We start from the raw sequence: 19,717 nt of genomic DNA on the forward strand, positions 1-19,717 counted from the left end.
TAACACATATACTGTATGTTGCATATTCGTATATTCGTGCCTGATTATTTTGGTGAAGTTCAGGGGGAGCATGTAGCAAAGTGTAATCTGTCATTTGTAATTTTGTTTTGGTTTAGTTATAAACTTCCCCAAAATCAATTGTTCTTATAAATAATTAGTAGCATACCGACTGTATGTTACAGTATGGGCGCTAATAAATGTTACACTTCACAACCTGCATGCACCACGTTTCTTTGCTCAGCTGCTAGAAGCACGGTGAATGCTGTAAGGGGTTTAGGGGAGAAGCTGTTGTGTGACACCCTGTTCTCTTTTCTTGTTGTTTATGGAAAGAAAAAAAAAAACTTTCACCCCTATGTGCCTCTGACTTGACTGTCCTTGACCTAACGCGGAGAAAGACAGATTCTGGTAAGTACACATGCATACTGCTTTGAAGGATAAATCACAGTGTTAGACCAATTATTGATTATAATAGCTGCCCACTGTATAGCTGTTTGCCAGTATGCATTGGGAAAACCAGTTGGTGAAGTGCAGCCATCCTCTTCTAACAATCACTAAAGTGCATAGTTGCCTTTTCAGATGTACTTTCAAGGCAGCTTTTTTTTTCTCTTAGCTTCTTTTCTTTATACTTTACCATGCAACATGGACTCAGGGCAATCTGATTATCTTCCAGTTGCCTCCATGGTGACAGAGCATCTTGCTCTTTTTTTTTCTCGCGTAATTCAGTAATGCTTTCCCATAGCATAAAAAAGTAATGTATAAATTGCATTTAGTTAAAGAACAGGTCAGTTTCTGTGATTCCTTTTCATTTTCATTGCAAGGTTTCTTGTGGGTTTTAAGAAGGGGAACGTGATAGTAAATCACATTTTCTACAAATGTTTGAGTTTAACTCTAACTAAGCTGTTTAAGTTATACACCCAGATAAACTAAAGTGTTATGTCCTCTAGTGTAATATAAACTTAAGAAATGCTTGCCTTATGTTCCATTTGGTAAAGTGCATTTGTGTATGGTGAAATGGCAATTCCTCCATAGCTCCACAGTAGTTCAGTTTTGTAGACCACTGCGGATGCAGCATTTGATTGTAGCTAGGTCCTACCTTTAACTGGACTTTCATGTTTATATTTTCCAATTTCCACCTTAATTATGTAAAAACAAAAGTTTTCATACTTTATTAGGGATTAAACACCGCATGCAGTTTTGGTCTTCACATTATAAGAATGATATAACAGTGCTGGAAAAAGACCAAAGAAGAGCCACTGGTTTCCCAGAACTGCAGGGCTTGACATGTGTACTGCTGATTTAAAGCAGAAAAATTCCAGCTAAGTAAAAATGGAGTTTGATTAAAAGCAGGAATGACTCATTGGTTACAAAAATCAATTGGGACAAAATGTATTGTGACCATGGTCCCTTAGGACAGAGTTTAAGAAACACTGCTCTAAATGTATGACTTGTTTGCATAGAGTATAGGAGTCGGGTGGAGAAGTTTGTTTCTTCGTACGAAGAGAATTCTCTGCAGCTTAATATCAGCAAAACCAAGGAAATGGTTATTGACTTTCATCGCATCAAAGAGTCTCTATATCCGGTCACTGTTTGGGGAGTGGATGTAGAGGTGGTCCACTCCTATGAATACTTGGGGTTCCACATAAGTAACAAGTTGGATTGGTCTTGTAAAACTGAGGACTATATAAGAAGGGCCAGAGCAGGCTATTTTTCCTTAGGAGACTGTGTTCCTTTAATGTGGGAAGTGACATCCTCCACATCTTCTATAACTTGCTGATTGGCAGTGCAATTTTTTATGCTGTGGTGTTCAGGACTGGTAACATCATCAGTAAATCAGCAGACTATTTAGAAGGGCAAGCTCAGTTATAGGACGCACTCTGGACCCCCTGGAGGCAGTAGCAAAGTGGAGGATTAAAACACCTGAATGCCATTATGAACAATGCTGCACATCCCCTCAGAGACACACTCTACTGAGTACTTTCAGTCAACAAATTATTCAGCAGAAGTATGTGAAGAAACACCACCATGGCCCCTTTATACCAACAGCAATACTCCTGCATAATGCCTTACCTGGACTGTGACTGCCAAGCTAGAACTTTTTTTTTTATTGCTTTATAGTAATTCCAGTGTGTTTTCAGATCAAAGTGTGTGTATGTTTATTTATGTGTTTATTTATTTATTTAAAGAGGTTCTATAAAAAGCCAAATTTACCCCAGTGACAAATAAAGTTTATCTATTTAAATGGCTTTTTTAAGGGTTGAACCCTTAGGGGCAGAATCAAAGACCCCTACTTTAGAGATACTGCCTATTAAGTGTCATTAGTGGTAGGAACAGTACAGACCATTAAGCCATTGTCCATGTTAATAGTTTACTTCCGTAATTTATAACAAATGCCTTAACATGTAATTATTTTATTTTGTATATTATGCTAACATCTTGATTTCATGAAATTGTTTTGCTATTTCTTCATAAAGTCGATTAAGGAAATAACTGTTTTTCTGCTATGCTAAGAAATTTAGTTATTCAGAACCGTGGGAAAATTTTACCATTTTTGATTTATACCTAAATGGGTTAAATCACACCCTTGACTAATGCCATACTCCCTCCTTCCCCCATCTACTGCCCAAGGCACAGTTGACATGTGACCCCACTCATTGTAATAAGAAAGCTACAGACTGAGAGGACTGTTGCTCATCTCTTATTTTTCACAGTTATCAGAAACTATAGCACATTTTTAAAGCTTTGTAGCTCTAATACTAGCCCAACTTTATGCTTTTTCTGTCTCAAGATATACAGAACAGAAACATTTTGTTATACAAATCCTTGGGTGATAACAATGGAAAAAAGGCAGCATATGTTAGGGTTTTTTTTTTTTGCACACAGTGATTCATCAGTATTGATACATACTTACCTGAGAAGATATTGTAATTTTACATACAGATGCAAGAATTGAAATACTTTTATGTCACTAAAACCATGCATTAAAATGTTACTTTGATAGTAAATAAAGTAAACTGAACTAGCCTTTAGGAAGTCACATTTATTTTATTAAAAAAGTGTAAAATACTGTATGTCAATTAAAATATTTCAATTCAGAACATGGTTCTCGACCAGCATAATTTTTTTCACACCAGTTAAGTCTGCATTATTGTAACTTAAATGATTTTAAAAGTGGCAAAATTAGAATTTCCAAATTACATAATAATAGCTCCTGCTGAAATACATGGCAACAAGTACTTGGAAACACACCACTACAAATGTGCTGATTAAAGCTCAGTCAAGGGTCTGTGATTCTATTGCTCTGAGAAGAAAATTGTCCTAGAAGAGAGAGAAAAAAATATGCAAGGGCAAGGAAAGCAAAAACTGGACAAGTCAAGCTTATCTCATTTGTGGATGATGTCAGAGCTGAAGTTTGCCAGTAACTGCTATTTTTCAGAAAATGAAATATGATCAAGTATCTCTGTGGAGTCCAGCACAATATCCAAAACCCAAGTGATATGAATGTGTTATGCAGCCTGTACACATCAATGAATTTATATGTGTGCATGTATAAATGCATTTATGAGGTCCTTCAAAAAACTGCTATAGTCTAATAAAGTTGAACTGCATGTTTATTTAAAAAAAGAGAAGTTATATAAACACCTAGTATTGCATGTAATTTTATTGTGTTTGAAAGTTTTTAAAACTTGCATTTATTATTATTATGTAATGACTATTTAGGTACATTCATTAAGAAACTTTCATTTTTTAAGACACATCTGCTGGTACATTCTGTGTTATGCACCTTGTTACAAACACAGCTCTGTTCTTCATGAAATATGAGAGCTCTGAGATTTGATTTGGCAGATTCTCAGGAAATTAAATGCACACAGGACTCATTTGGAATTACGCCTAGATGCAATTCCCACATCCACTTTTTTGTGGGAGTGTTTAGGAAAAGCACACACACACATACACACAAAACCTCTGTGTTAAAACTCTTTTGGTGTATATTGGAAAGGAAAACTGTATTATGCAATGTAGAAACTGATCAATTTCTTATTTTATTTCTTTCTCTGGGGAAATTGATAGATCAAGCAAGTAAATTACTTGTGAAAGAGGTTTCAGTAAATCAGTTCTTGGCCTTTGTTTGAGGTCTGCAAAAGGAGATCCTTAAGTTTTTGTCTTGTAAATCTCCACACTGACTGATTAAATAGCAGATCGTTTACCTCATTTGTGGATGATGTCATAGCCGAAGCTTCCTATTCGCTGGTAGCTTTTGATGGGTACTAACCATGCCTGAGCTGGAACTCTGTGACCTCCTTTCTTCTGCAAAGGCAGGCTCGCATGTCCTGCCCCTGACGATCCTTGTTATAGTAAGAGTGAAGCACAAAGACTCTGACAGGGAGTTGTTCTGTATGATGCCTCCCATCCCCCCAAACACCCCCTCACCACCTAAATAACTCTAGGCAGAGTTGACCTAACTAGCATTAGGTTTACTGTTACCTTTGTAGCCATTTTTTTACAACTCCTGTGGTGCTTTACCCTGAAGTGCATACTTGTCATGGGCATTTGAATAGGGAGGAGGAGCGAGTCCAGTGACTTTGTTCCAGAGCTCTGGAGGTTCATCCTTTGCATTTTTTTTTTTTTTTTTTTTTTCTCTGCTGCTGTTAGAATAGGTAGCAGGTGATTGGGTAGAGTCTCAGTGACATGCAGCTGTATACTCGGGGAAACTCTGCTGCTGAAAGGCAGCGCTTTGCAAAAGCTCCACATTTGAGCTTGCTGCAGTAGAGTAGATTGCTTTAGCTGACAGTCAGCAGTGTAATGTATGTTTCGATGTTAAATGCACAAAGCCCTTTCTATAATGCTGTGCACTCAGACTTACATCAACTGCAGAGCTAGCCAAAATCCTCAAGTCTGCTTATCTCATCATATAGTGGTAAGTGCAATGCATTTTTAAAAATAGCTTGTACCAGGATTACCTTTTATTTTCCTACCGTTTTGCGGATGTTCATTTTTTGAAGCATTATAATACATTTTTGGTTAGTCATCCAATGTATTTCATTGCAGAAAAAAAAAAATCCATCTGTCTTACTGAAATCCAGCACACTATGGAAGTGCTGCAGGTCTTTCATTTTATACTTAATTGCATTCTCTTAGTTACATGTAGCTGTAAAAAGGTAGTTGTTCTGTACTTTCTACAGTTTTAAAATCAGTTGCTGTACATTATTTTTATTTTATTGCAACATCACATTCTATATTAGCCTGTCAAATGTAGACAGTAAATAACTGATATGTAGATATTTATTTATTTGTTGTACTAAGACTTGTATTATTGCAGGAGAAAAAAATATGAAAAAATAACTTGCTTAGAATTTCCACAGCTGTGTCTGATATTTTTCCTGCTGCAACATTTTAAATATGAATTATACATTATTTGCACTTTTGTGTTATAGGTAATTAAAGTATATAATGAGAATGAAACAAGCCGAGCACTTGAAGTACCGAGTGACATTACAGCTCGAGATGTATGCCAGTTGTTCATACTGAAGAATCACTGCATTGATGATCATAGTTGGACGCTCTATGAACATCTTCCTTATATAGGCATAGGTAAGTAAGGCTATGAAATATTATATATATATATATATATATATATATATAAAATATATACACATATATTATTCAGCTTCTATTTTCTTAATTATTTTGTAAAAAATTAGGTATATTTATTATAATTTCTTTTTAACATCTTTTTAGGAATTAACCATTTAAAGTTAAAATAAGTGAAATATCATTAGGATATTTTTTATAGTTTATGAAATTTTATGAAAAGTCCTGCCATGGATATTTTTTTTAACTTTTTCATATGTTCATGTCTACTAAATATATTGAATTTTTAGGCAATCACTGCATTATTTTAATTTCCCTGTTGGAGGCAGAATATTTTGCATTTGTTTAAAGCACATGCGGTTCAATAAATTGCATAATTTTCAAGTTTAATATTATATGGTAATTGCCAGAAGCTGTAGTTCATAAAATAAATAAATTTTAAGTTCTAAAGAAGACACAAAAGTTCTATGAATGTTTTTTTTTTTATTATTGGAATGATAATGACATGAATTGGAGTTCTTGCTTGTCAATTTCACAAAATGCTTTTAATTAAAAAAAAAAAAAGAACAAGACTAGCTTGAAGTACAGCTTTTAATGTTGTGAAAACTCAGAGCCAAGTGTGGCAGTTCTGAAATTATGACACGAGCCAATCCTGCTTGGGGCTCCAGTCTATCAATGGGTATAGTCATTCACACACTCACAACGGAATGAATGTAAAATTGACGGTCACCCTAACATGCATATCTTTGGGATACTGCATAGAAAATGTAAGCAGACACAGTGAGAACACGCACACAAATATAGTGGTGGACATCTGTTTTAATCCAGTATCCCAATGCTGTTATGGTAGGAGATATGATAATGGTAACGTTAACCATTGCATATCATGGTGTCCCAAAGGACCATAAAATTAGTTTAATTAACTGAAATATGCATATTGTTTTGTTTTTTTCTGACATTTGATTAAATCTTAGTCAATCACTTTGATATGATCTTAAGATCAAATCTTATGTGACATACATTATGAAACAATGATTTTTATAGCAAATCTCCCCAGAAGGATAGAGTTGTGCATTTAAATTTGCTTTTTATAAAGTAATAATAAATTATGGGTTATAAAACTATACATATTGCATCTTCTTTAAATATTTACCATTTACAGTATATGACAATATTAGTGACACTTATAAATGATGTAGAGACGATGTATGTTAATTATGTGCTCATTTTTCTCGTACATACCATCAATACTACACATTGAAACTTGTATAATTTTTTGAATGTCATTTTAAATTTTAAAAATTACATACATATATATGTATATTTCAGGGTTTCCTGAACATATTAATTCATATACTTATATTCTGCAGAGGGCCTGCTACTGTAAAATCATAAATATATTTATTATTTGTAATAATCTGGCCAAGCTTATTTACTGTTTAATGAAGCAGGGATAGGCTCTGGCCCCCAGGATCATGAACTAAATTTGTTGAGTTTGAGAATATTGAACATCATACTAAACTGTAAAATTCAATTATAACTTAGTAAAAATGATGATTATTATTTTTTTAATCTTTACACTTGGCATAGCCAATCTCTTGTCAACTTTATAACCTTTGTGTTTTTTTCTTCAGTGAACTCTCAGTGATGGGGTTCACATTCTGAAAAATGTTTGGGTTTTGCTCATTCTATTTAATTAATCTATATTTACTTTAAAAGAAAACTCATATGAGATCTTACAGCTTAAAAGTAAATAAGAAAATAAGCAGCATTATGAAAACCACATGCTGAATAATAACAACCATTCAAGCAGAATTAAGTGTGCTGCTACTTCAGTTTCTTCTGTAGTTAATAAATTTGACAACTTCATAGAAGAATCATGATCTGACTACTGCACACACTTCCCTGCACATTAAAAAGTGTAATTAACAGCTGATATCATTTGATACAAACCATAGGTACTGCACTTGAATCTAAAGTTCTTTTGTTTTGATACTATAAAACTATTGCAGTCTATGCATATAGGAAAAAATAAAAGATCAGTTTTGTGCACATGACTTTGTCAGAGTTGTTTTAACTTTCAAAAAAGCCTAAGAAAATGTATAATACAGCCTGAACTTCATCTTAATGCTTATTTATTATTGTACAGCTTCAACAGAGTAGTGATCAAACAGGTAGGATCTGGGGTGAAATTTCCTAAAATCTCAAAGCATAAAGATGTAGAATTCCAAATTTTTTTGTAAGAAAAGTAGCAAAACTAATATAGAAGAGATTTATTTATGTCAACAAGCATTTCTTAAAATGTATAAGTTTCATTGGCTCCATATTTAAAAAACATGTTAACTTCAGCTTCTTTGATGTATGTTAGAAGTACTTACTTGTGACTGCCAAGAAAGAAAAAGGGTAATCCATGCAGCAATACGGAAGGGGAAAAAACACGCAATACAGTATATTGCCCCCAAATAACTTGTAATGCTTCACTGACACTACAGTCATCCATTTTATTGAGGAGGAGAAGGAGAACATGAAAAATCTACAGCCATATTCTTGATCTTAAGAGATATTTATTTGTAAAAAGAACAATCGTACCACTGAAGAAACCCACTATCCATATGTTAATAACTGTCCTCTAATTCGACAGTGTTTTTTGTAGCAAATATGCCATGTTTGATGGTGACCTTGTTCACTGAATATCTTTCTGGAAATTTGCTATGCAGTCAGCTTAGGCAAACATTTATTCCACAGCATTCCATGTTGCTTTGCGAGGCCAGCATGACGTCACAGAGCTGTAACAGCCCTACACAGAATTTTCACACATGCATGCTGTACGTGTACTTCACCTCACATTTTATGTCACTTCCAAATCCATGCTTCAGCCAGATTGGCACACTGCATATTTAAAAAAAAATAAAAAATACAAAAAAGTAGTTGTATGTGAAATTATCTGTATTCTCCAGAATTAAGTAATAAAGAGTAACTTACAATATTCAAAAATTTTGATGTAGAGTTGCAATGTAGATGTGGCACTGCTCTTGATTTAATCTGCAGAAGTGCTGGTAAGGAATAAGTCAAATGTAATTAAGTAGTGATCAGAGGCAAATTCGTTTAGTTTAATATTTAAATCAAAAATTATATTTTGAATCTCATCCCCATGAGTAATAATTAGATTCAATATTTGACTGTGATAATGTTTTAAAAATTGCTAAAAGATGTCCATTTCATGAGTATTTGAATGCTGAAATTACTCAACACAACATAGTGATAGCAATTCATAGCTATGTCAGATAAAAGATGAATATGGCCCAGGTGGTCTATAAATTAGTACCATTGCGCTACATTAACCACATATGCACATGGTGTCCCCGCAGGAAAGACACCACCATATTTCAAGGTTGCTTGTGTACCAATAATGATATTTTTACATACCCAAAAATAAATTATAAGTTTCCATGTTGTCTGCTTTCTTCATTATTAAGATATGTGATTTGCACATATCATGTGTACAGCGTATCATAGATATGTTAATCTGCTTTTATCAAATATCCCACCTATGTTAAGCTACATACAGTGGGAGACTCATTACTGTTCATCTAATACATCTAATGATGTATAGTTGTCTGTGAGTTGTCATTTATACTACGTGTCACAGCTGTGCATAAATGGTAGCAAATATATTGCATATGTAGCAGGTTATCACAGTTATGCACAAAGTTTGAGTCAGATTCTGAGCAAAGTTTTAACTTTATTGAGGACAATATGTTTGATGAAGGACTCAATACTACTAATTTGTAAGCATTGCTTAGTATGACTTGGAAGCATAGCAGTGTGCAGTTCTACAATTCAAGCATCGTAGGTTCAATTACCACACCAGGAGGCTGTCTGCTGCAAATTTTCCCTATGTTAATTTTCTGAGCAGTATTCTTTCAATTTCAACTTAAGAGTATTCCCGGAAATTTTTCTTAGTGTACCAATGAGGAATTATTATGCTGTTCTTTTGCCTCTCGAGGTTTCAGGCGAGAACCCAAGATCGAATGTCACTGGCACACGTCGCAAAGCATATAGGGTGTGGAGGAGGAAACCATTTCAGCTAGTGACTTGTTCATGGTATAATCCCTTAATTGTGTTCACTTCAACCCCAGATCCCCCAGTAACACAGGAAGAGAGAAATAAGTGTGATTACAAAAGGCAAATGTATTTGGACAGCAGCTGGGTGGTGAGTGAGGTTGAAGACAGCATGATTAGAAACAGGATAAAAAGTCTTGCAACACTGTATCGATCCCTTCAGTGGCACTGTGGGTGAAAAGTGGGGGGAAGATTATACTGAGAACAAGTCTCATATGCTCACGAGCCAGCGATGGCATCCTGCGACTCAAAAGCGAATGAGAAACACTGGTTTAGGTATATGTGTCTATATGACTAGCTCTGTGCTCAGAGCGGTCTGACCCCTGCCCTGTGCCTGGGGCTACCAGCAAAGACATTGTTCACACACCTGTAACCCAGCAGTGGAAGAAACTGGTATGAAAATGTGCCTATGTACCAAATTTTTCCAGATGTGAAATGCAACAAAAAAGCCGCAAAAATAAATAAATAAACCTTTGTGGGGCAACTGTAACAGAAAGCAGTAGAAGATGGGTAAATTGCAGCACAAAAACCACAATCTATTTTACAAAACATAAGGTTTCACTGAGTATTTTGGTAAACAGAATGTTTCAAGGACTGGAATGAAAAATAATTTGGAAAGTAAAGGTTTGGATTAGTACATTATACTGGATTGTTTACTTGTTGCTGCAGAATAATATAAAGTGTTTGTGTGTACATGTTTTTCCAAAAAAAATACAACTTCAAAGGTAATACTTCTTTGAGAGGTTAAGTGCAAGATACTAAATGTTTCGAAACAGGGGGCACCTTAGTGCACAATAGTATACCTTTACAATGGTATTGGATATGATATCTAAACGTGGCATAATGATAGCGGACACATTTGGGGCACAAAAGAATATTGATTCCAAGGTTGTGCATCGTAAAATGTCTTGGTTATGTACTGTAAAATCCGGTTTTCTGGAGCAAAATCTCTAAAGCACCATTTTTTGTGTTTTATTGAATTTATACTGGGGTAAACCAATATTTTTAATCATATAAACACATACTTGAAGTGTTGTACTCACAACAGGCATTTGCAGCTCCTTTATTACATGAACAGAGTAAATGTCATTCATTTTTGGGTATGTAATTTAGGTACAATAATGCCAAAAACCCGTTAGTGCATTAATGGTTAATACATGAATTCCTTAAATGTAAATTTACCAACATTTTTAGAAGCAATATACAGATAATCACATAAAATTATTCAAAGACCACCTACTTAACTAATATTTCATGATTTATGAAGGAAGGTGTAGCTATTAGGTACTGCCTCAATTAAAGGAATTCACTGTGCTCAGTAAGACAAAAGTGATCACATTGCTTATTTATTATAATGTCATTAACAGAAGCAGCTTCATTCAGTAAGGATGTGTTTAGCAAACCGCATTTTAAACTGCCAAGATGTTCCTTCATTTTGTAATAGAAAACCCAGAAAGAGCATCAGGGTGATGGGGTGCCAAACAAGCATGACCCTGTTAATAATAAAAAGTAACAAAGAAAAACAGGGATGCATGAGGTTTGCAACCAAAACAAAGCTGACCAAGGGTCTGTGAAAATGCCGTTAACTGAGGCAATCTGTCCTCTGCAGGATCAGGGTCCAGACAGAACACCAACTTCCAGTGGTTTCACTGGTTATAGAAGGACTGGGGTGAAGGGATGGAGCTTTATGCCTCTGAGGGGCGTAAGTGATGTCAGAGTTAATCTGAATAGTCTTCCAATCTAAGGGAAACAACACAAAAGCTGTTAATGACATTTCATCATTATCCTTTCTCGTCTTGACCTGCTCACTTCTAGGAAGCTGTTTTAGCCTGTGACAACTTGTTTAATGTGGAAGTACTGAGCTCAGGAAACCCACTACTTCTATCTTGCCAACAATCCAACACTGGCTCAGTGTAACAGAGAAGTCCCAATAAATTAAAATGTGCACAGAGAAGACCATACCAATTTCAGTGTCACTAAAGTAGCATTTTAAACCCTTTCATAATCTACATGCTTCACAACCAACTTGTTAAATAGTAATTGATTCTTAAATATGTTTAAATCAGCACCAAATTTAGCAAAAACACAGTTTTCACCAAAAAGAGCACATGAAATTCACATTATAATAGTAATATATTTTATTTGTATCTGCAGCTGGCTATTAAGCAAAGGAGGTAGAACCTACCACTTGTAATCCTAAGTATGCATCCCAGCTGTGTCGTTTTAGAGATCATACCCACTGGGGTAGGGAAGCAGCAATCTGAGCAATTACTCAGCAAAACAAAACAGTTTCACAACAGTCTCACAAACGTCATCATCGTGCATTTTTCAGCTCCATATGATACTGTAAAATTATCAGAAACTATAGGCTGTTTAAGCATAAGGTCAACATTCTCTACATAATCAGTTTTAATTGGTTTACATTGTTTTTGCTTATAATTGAAGTACTGTAATACTGCTGATTGTCCTTTTGAATGGATTTTTTTTTTCTGTGATGGAAGTATTTTGTTTTCTCATTAACAAACATTTTTCATTGCAAATGTTGCCTTATAGTATGTACAAAGATTGCAAACATCCACAGATCCATTATAATTCAAGACCCGCCCATCCATCTAGCTTTACTTTGACAGATGCATTTTGCAACTATTTATGGAGAAAAGCAGGAAGTAAAAAAAAAAAAAAGGGAAGGACAAGAATTGGTAGTTGGTATGTTTGGAGAGAGAGAGAACAGCTGAAATAAAGAAAATCTATTCAGAAGAATATGTGTTGAATTCTGTGTCTGTCTACATGACCACATATTCACAAACCCCACACTTTCACATTATTTATGTTAAATCATTGGGTTGTAGGTGATACCCATTCATGCTTTCAGTTTCTAATAGCGTAGTTACACCTGCTATAATACAGTGGTGTGAAAAACTATTTGCCCCCTTCCTGATTTCTTATTCTTTTGCATGTTTGTCACACAAAATGTTTCTGATCATCAAACACATTTAACCATTAGTCAAATATAACACAAGTAAACACAAAATGCAGTTTTTAAATGATGGTTTTTATTATTTAGGGAGAAAAAAAATCCAAACCTACATGGCCCTGTGTGAAAAAGTAATTGCCCCCTTGTTAAAAAATAACCTAACTGTGGTGTATCACACCTGAGTTCAATTTCCGTAGCCACCCCCAGGCCTGATTACTGCCACACCTGTTTCAATCAAGAAATCACTTAAATAGGAGCTGCCTGACACAGAGAAGTAGACCAAAAGCACCTCAAAAGCTAGACATCATGCCAAGATCCAAAGAAATTCAGGAACAAATGAGAACAGAAGTAATTGAGATCTATCAGTCTGGTAAAGGTTATAAAGCCATTTCTAAAGCTTTGGGACTCCAGCGAACCACAGTGAGAGCCATTATCCACAAATGGCAAAAACATGGAACAGTGGTGAACCTTCCCAGGAGTGGCCGGCCGACCAAAATTACCCCAAGAGCGCAGAGACGACTCATCCGAGAGGTCACAAAAGACCCCAGGACAACGTCTAAAGAACTGCAGGCCTCACTTGCCTCAATTAAGGTCAGTGTTCACGACTCCACCATAAGAAAGAGACTGGGCAAAAACGGCCTGCATGGCAGATTTCCAAGACGCAAACCACTGTTAAGCAAAAAGAACATTAGGGCTCGTCTCAATTTTGCTAAGAAACATCTCAATGATTGCCAAGACTTTTGGGAAAATACCTTGTGGACTGATGAGTCAAAAGTTGAACTTTTTGGAAGGCAAATGTCCCGTTACATCTGGCGTAAAAGGAACACAGCACTTCAGAAAAAGAACATCATACCAACAGTAAAATATGGTGGTGGTAGTGTGATGGTCTGGGGTTGGTTTGCTGCTTCAGGACCTGGAAGGCTTGCTGTGATAGATGGAACCATGAATTCTACTGTCTACCAAAAAATCCTGAAGGAGAATGTCCGGCCATCTGTTCGTCAACTCAAGCTGAAGCGATCTTGGGTGCTGCAACAGGACAATGACCCAAAACACACCAGCAAATCCACCTCTGAATGGCTGAAGAAAAACAAAATGAAGACTTTGGAGTGGCCTAGTCAAAGTCCTGACCTGAATCCAATTGAGATGCTATGGCATGACCTTAAAAAGGCGGTTCATGCTAGAAAACCCTCAAATAAAGCTGAATTACAACAATTTTGCAAAGATGAGTGGGCCAAAATTCCTCCAGAGCGCTGTAAAAGACTCATTGCAAGTTATCGCAAACGCTTGATTGCAGTTATTGCTGCTAAGGGTGGCCCAACCAGTTATTAGGTTCAGGGGGCAATTACTTTTTCACACAGGGCCATGTAGGTTTGGATTTTTTTTTCTCCCTAAATAATAAAAACCACCATTTACAAACTGCATTTTGTGTTTACTTGTGTTATATTTGACTAATGGTTAAATGTGTTTGATGATCAGAAACATTTTGTGTGACAAACATGCAAAAGAATAAGAAATCAGGAAGGGGGCAAATAGTTTTTCACACCACTGTAGTTATTTGCATGGAATACCCAGGGGATTTCAGATCGCCAAAGATTTTATATGATTACTGTGGCTAGGTGGCCTATGAATACCTATAATGACTATCTTCTGGGCCAGTTCAGTTGGATGTTATAAGGCAAGATACTGTGGATGACAACTGCGTGATATCAACATATGTAAAATATACATTTGAAAAATAAATACATCACATATAGCCTGAAGGAGTATGGGATTTTTGTGATACATAATGAACTATATTACTCATCTTTATTTAAGAATTGTAGAAAATTAACAGATTATAAAAAAGTATATGCACTATTTAGAATTTATCTCCGGGCTTCCCTGTGTGAATGAAAAGTGTGTAAAATTAGGTTGTGATGTGCAGACACTTTCAGTTTTTATTATCTTATTCCAGTTGTGCTTCTTCTGTTGAGCAACTTAGTAAATGACACCACCCTGTTATAATCAATAAGACTAGAAACTCTTCTTTAAGTAAAGAGTGTGTGCCCATCATTTGTGTTTGTTTTAGTTTGATATCAAGTTATGATATCTTGTTTACCTCATATTACATTTCTCAAATTGATTTCATCGCACAGGAAGTCCAAGAAATACTGTTACTCCAGTTGTGATGCTTTTTGGTAAGCAATTTCAGGGGTAGATAGATAGATAGATAGATAGATAGATAGATAGATAGATAGATAGATAGATACTTTATTAATCCCAATGGGAAATTCACAACAGCTAACAGAGTAATTGTTTGTTATCATTTATAAAAATTAAGAGCTGATTTAGGAAACACACAAAAAGTTGTTTGTTAATCACTAAAATTCACTGTTTTCAACTCCGCTCTTTGTATTACTTTGTTTTTCTTGTCTTAAAAAAGCAAAAAGAGAAAAAAAAAAACCATTGACATTACAGTATGAACTTGCACATAAACGTGTGTACTTCATTTTTTTTTCCTGTTTACAGTATTCCCTCAAGAAGTGTTTTTCAGCCAAGTGGAAGGATGGTCAAAAATGTGTACAAAGCTAGGCATTTTACTGTATATACAGTCATGTTTTTTTTTTTCTTGTTATAAGCCCAATTGTATCTTTGTCATAATCAAACTGACTTGGACTTGGTTTCTCCATAGGAATCTGTTTAAAAGTGGAAGAGCTACTTTCATTTCATGACACTTCATAAGGGCGCCTCGCTCACTGCCTGTTTAAATGTGTTTAAAAAGAGTAGGGGCTGGAATGCCTCATATTGTAGCAGAATCACTGGGGTCAGCATCCGCCATGAAAGGAAGCAGGGCAGAGCATGGAAGAGGAAATAGGAAGCACTAACATGCAGGCATTTAGGAAGTGCATCTCCTCTGTGAAATAAATAAGCAAATGAAAAGGTGCAACTGGGATAGAAACTTTTTAGAAATTAGTGAATCTCTATTATGTGAGTGACTCCTATAACTGGTAACACCACAAAATTTACTGATATTGATTTCTGTAAATATCCTCAGTAAATGGCAGGTCTACTTCATTGATTTCCTGAGCTATGGAGCATGCTGAATACATTGTGATTGTAACATAGGATTTGGTCAAGTGATGTTTCCAGTGGTATATGGGTAATGCTACAGTGGTAAAAGGTAGCCTGTTCTTTAGACTTTGATGTCTTTACCTATCCCCTTTGCTAATTCCATGTCTTGGTTATTTTCCTGTTAATTTAAATTTCTCTGCATAATCATCTCTGTTAAATGTCCATAACATAAATCACCTTTAACATTTTGCCGCCTTTATTGGAGTGTTTGTCACTTGGGGACTAATGTATAAAACACTGCATACGCACAAAAATTACAGTATGTGTATGCCCGTTTTCACGCTTGCTTTGAGATGTATAAAAACTAAACTTTGCATAAAGCCACGCAAAATTTTATGGCAGCATCCCACTGTGTGTAAACAAGTTTCTGCTCAGTTTTGCAAACGGGCAGCACCCAGCGTCAAAGCAGTGCTACTGTTTCTGTGTGGTGTCTTTCTTTTTTAGATTTGCACCAATGATGTGGAATTTATCAAATACACCAAAGTTAATTGCATATCCTTTACAAATTTAATTCACTTGATTCTAATCATTCTATAACAATATAATGGTGCACGTAATGGCCAAACTATTCCAACTACCATAGCTGCTTTAGTGTTGCTAGAAGACACTGAAAATGGAAGAATTAAAATAGAGTGCATATTTATAGAAGCCAGTCATCATCATCTAAGTCGATTTTGATTTACAAGTACTATCCTCTTGGAGCTGTGTGCTGCACTGTCACCAGCTTTACAAAGGCAGACTTTGAGGAATTGTGCTACCTGCTCCTTTGCAAGTCCTGTCCACTCTCAGGTTTTTAGCCACAGGAGCTTTTCAACATGAACTTGCTGGCCAATTGGGTATTTCACAAACATCACTGAGTTGCTCCATGCCAGTTGTATAGGATGGTATTATCCACTTCTCATCCAGAAGTATAAGATTTTCTTACACTGTGGTTGAACCGGGAAACATCAAAGTGCAATTCTCAGCAATGTCCGGTTTTCCAAATATAATTGTAGTGGTGAGCTGCATGGACATACTTGTAGCTATTACATCAGACTTGGACAAGTTACATTAACCCAGGATAAATCGACAAAAGAATGCGCTAGCATTACACCATCTATAGCAGGAGAGCCTATAAAAATGGCAACTCTGCACAGTTTAGTGTGGCAAAAGGCAAGCAGAAATTTATATTTTCTCTTAAAGAGTAAGATCACAGGTATACCGAAAATTTTGTGAAGATTTTTTAGTAAAACTAGCATACTTAAATTATATTTTTGAAAAGCTGAATGTATATTGCACCTCTCAGTTGACTGAGAAAATTTCAGCTTTTATAAAAAATAAAAAAAAAACTAAAACTATGGAAAAGAAAAATGAATAAAGACAGAGGCAAAGAATGTTTTCCCCTTGTTGCAACAGTTTTTGACCTCCAATGGAGTTGATTTCTCTTGAGGTATGAAATCCATTTTTGAAGAACACTTATCATAGCTTATCGCCTGGTTTGAGAAATATTTTCAAAATTATAATATTGATAAATTTGCATGGATTCAAGATCCATTTAATGCCAGTGCTCCATCTGAATTTACTGCTGCAGGAGAAGAAAGTCTTCTTGTGCTGTCTGAATTGGATATCTGTAATAGATGATGAGTGGTAAAGCTCAGAGAATTTTAATTCCATTTGCAACTTCTTATTTGTGCGAAGCTGAGTTTTCGGTTGTCGCTGTGATGAAAACTAAGTATCGGTTGAAAATCAATGTGGTGAAGGAAATGAGAGTGGCTGTGTTCAGTTTGATTCCAAGATTTGAGAAAATGTGCAGTGATCAACGGGCTCATCCATCCCACTAACTATAGTTAGTTGAATTTTTTCAATTATATTTTTTTGTGATGTTAAATATGTGTTTTATTTATTTTTTACCTAACCCTTTAATTAAAAAAAAATTATTGGCTATTTCACAAAGTACATTTGTTAGAATTTGACCTGCCTTGGGAAAACCTGGATTCAGCAAGGGCGGTGAGAATTGAAAAAGTTTTGGAACCATTGATATAGGTAATGAAATACTCTGATTTGAAATACATACTGTACATTTAATTTGTGTTCCCTGCCTACAGCAATCTGTGTAAATATAGAATGACTGAGGAAATGCGAGGCAAGAAATGCTGAACACACGGCTAAAACAGAAAAATGTTTTCATGTTATAGTAATAACATCATTTTGATGTGAAGTGTAGGATTTGTGAAGACTGAAGCCCATATATCCAAGAAACACTTTCACAAAAGGTGTAACCAAACAAGTATTCTTTTATTCAAGAATAAAACGGAAGAAAAATAAATTGCTCAACTGACATGTTGCTGAAGTCCAACTATCAGTCAATATGCAAGCACCTTTTAGTTTGTGTGTGTTTGCGTGTTTCATTTTCAACCAGTTTTCACAGTTGTAACACTGCTCCATATCAGATTTATACAGATGGCATAGTGGAAAAGCTATCGGTTAAGTAACCTTGAGGTCACGAGTTTGAATCTCACATCGTCCTTGAATTTAGCGCTTTGAGTAGTAAGCTGCCATTATTATTATCACATAATAAAAGCATACATTTGATGCGAATCTGTAACATCCTGTGTAAATTTATGGTACTTGTAAAAGTTAGCACTAAAGGAATAAAAGCAGACATACAAATGCAGCTCAATAATTTCTTCTTGGTGTCTTGTTGAGCAAAAATACACAGCAATGTCTATGGCTGATGTTACTGTTCCTCACACACAGACATTTATATCCGCATGTCATTTGAACTATTTTTTTATTCAGTTTTATTCAAGGATCCAAGAATAAAACTGAATAAAAAATATCATTCAAATTCAGTTTTATTGAAGAATCCAAGCAATTTTTTTTTCTATGGTTTTATTCTTGAATAAAAGCATACTTGTTTTGTTACACCTTTTCTGAAAGTGTTTATTGGATATTTGGGCTTCAGTGTTCACATATCACTTCATGTAAACTTTGTACTGTAACTTATGAAAAAATTCATGGATTAAATTCATTTTTTTCCTCAGAATTCTACACACAACACCCCATAAGGACAACGTGAAAAAAGTTTAGTTGAGGTTTCTGCAAATTTATTAAAAATAAAAAAAATTGAGAAAGCACATGTACATAAGTATTCACAGCCTTTGCCATGAAGCTCAAAATTGAGATCAGGTGCATGCTGTTTCCCCTTATCATCCTTGAGATGTTTCTGCAGCTTAATTGGAGTCCACCTGTGGTAAATTCAGTTGATTGGACATGATTTGGAAAGGCACACACCTGTCAATATAAGGTCCCACAGTTGACAGTTCATGTCACAGCACAAACCAAGTATGTTGTCAAAGGAATTGTCTGTAGACCTCCGAGACAGGATTGTCTCGAGGCACAAATCTGGGGAAGGTTACAGAAAAATGTCTGCTGCTTTGAAGGTCCCAATGAGCACAGTGGCCTCCATCATCCATAAGTGGAAGAAGTTCGAAACCACCAGGACTCTTCCTAGAGCTGGCTGGCCATCTAAACTGAGCAATCAGGGGAGAAGGGCCTTAGTCAGGGAGGTGACCAAGAACCTGATGGTCACTCTGTCAGAGCTCCAGAGGTCCTCTGTGGAGAGAGAAGAACCTTCCAGATGGACAACCATCTCTACAGCAATCCATCAATCAAGCCTGTATGTAGAGTGGCCAGACGGAAGCCACTCCTTAGTAAAAGGCACATGGCAGCCCACCTGGAGTTTGCCAAAAGGCACCTGAAGGACTCTCAGACCATGAGAAAGAAAATTCTCTGGTCTGATGAGACAAAGATTGAACTCTTTGGTGTGAATGCCAGGTGTCACTTTGGAGGAAACCATGGACCGCTCATCACCAGGCCAATACCATCCCTACAGTGAAGCATGGTGGTGGCAGCATCATGCTGTGGGGATGTTTTTCAGCG

The 19,717-nt window shown here is 35.8% G+C and overlaps 1 protein-coding gene and 1 long non-coding RNA gene across 7 annotated transcripts in view; one reads left to right on the forward strand and one right to left on the reverse strand.

Moving 5' to 3' along the window:
- Positions 1–4,527, reverse strand: part of LOC127529036 (uncharacterized) — a 43,749-nt gene extending 39,222 nt beyond the window's left edge. Inside the window, exons 1-2 of the long non-coding RNA XR_007935693.1 lie at positions 4,206–4,527; positions 3,247–3,315 (exon numbers count right to left, since the gene is read on the reverse strand). This is a non-coding gene — a long non-coding RNA (uncharacterized LOC127529036). The remainder of the gene's footprint in view (positions 1–3,246; positions 3,316–4,205) is intronic.
- Positions 1–19,717, forward strand: part of grb14 (growth factor receptor-bound protein 14) — a 363,700-nt gene that overhangs the window by 261,942 nt on the left and 82,041 nt on the right. For 5 of the 6 annotated variants that reach the window (XM_028806387.2, XM_028806385.2, XM_028806386.2 and 2 more), the window contains one exon: positions 5,433–5,589. In XM_028806387.2, the coding sequence (XP_028662220.1) occupies positions 5,433–5,589 (157 nt within the window). Of the gene's footprint in view, positions 1–4,676; positions 4,916–5,432; positions 5,590–19,717 lie in introns of those variants that run through there. The other variant, XM_028806388.2, reaches the window with a different exon arrangement.

This window comes from Erpetoichthys calabaricus, chromosome 8 (genome assembly GCF_900747795.2).
Source record: "Erpetoichthys calabaricus chromosome 8, fErpCal1.3, whole genome shotgun sequence".
Taxonomy (NCBI): domain Eukaryota; kingdom Metazoa; phylum Chordata; class Cladistia; order Polypteriformes; family Polypteridae; genus Erpetoichthys; species Erpetoichthys calabaricus.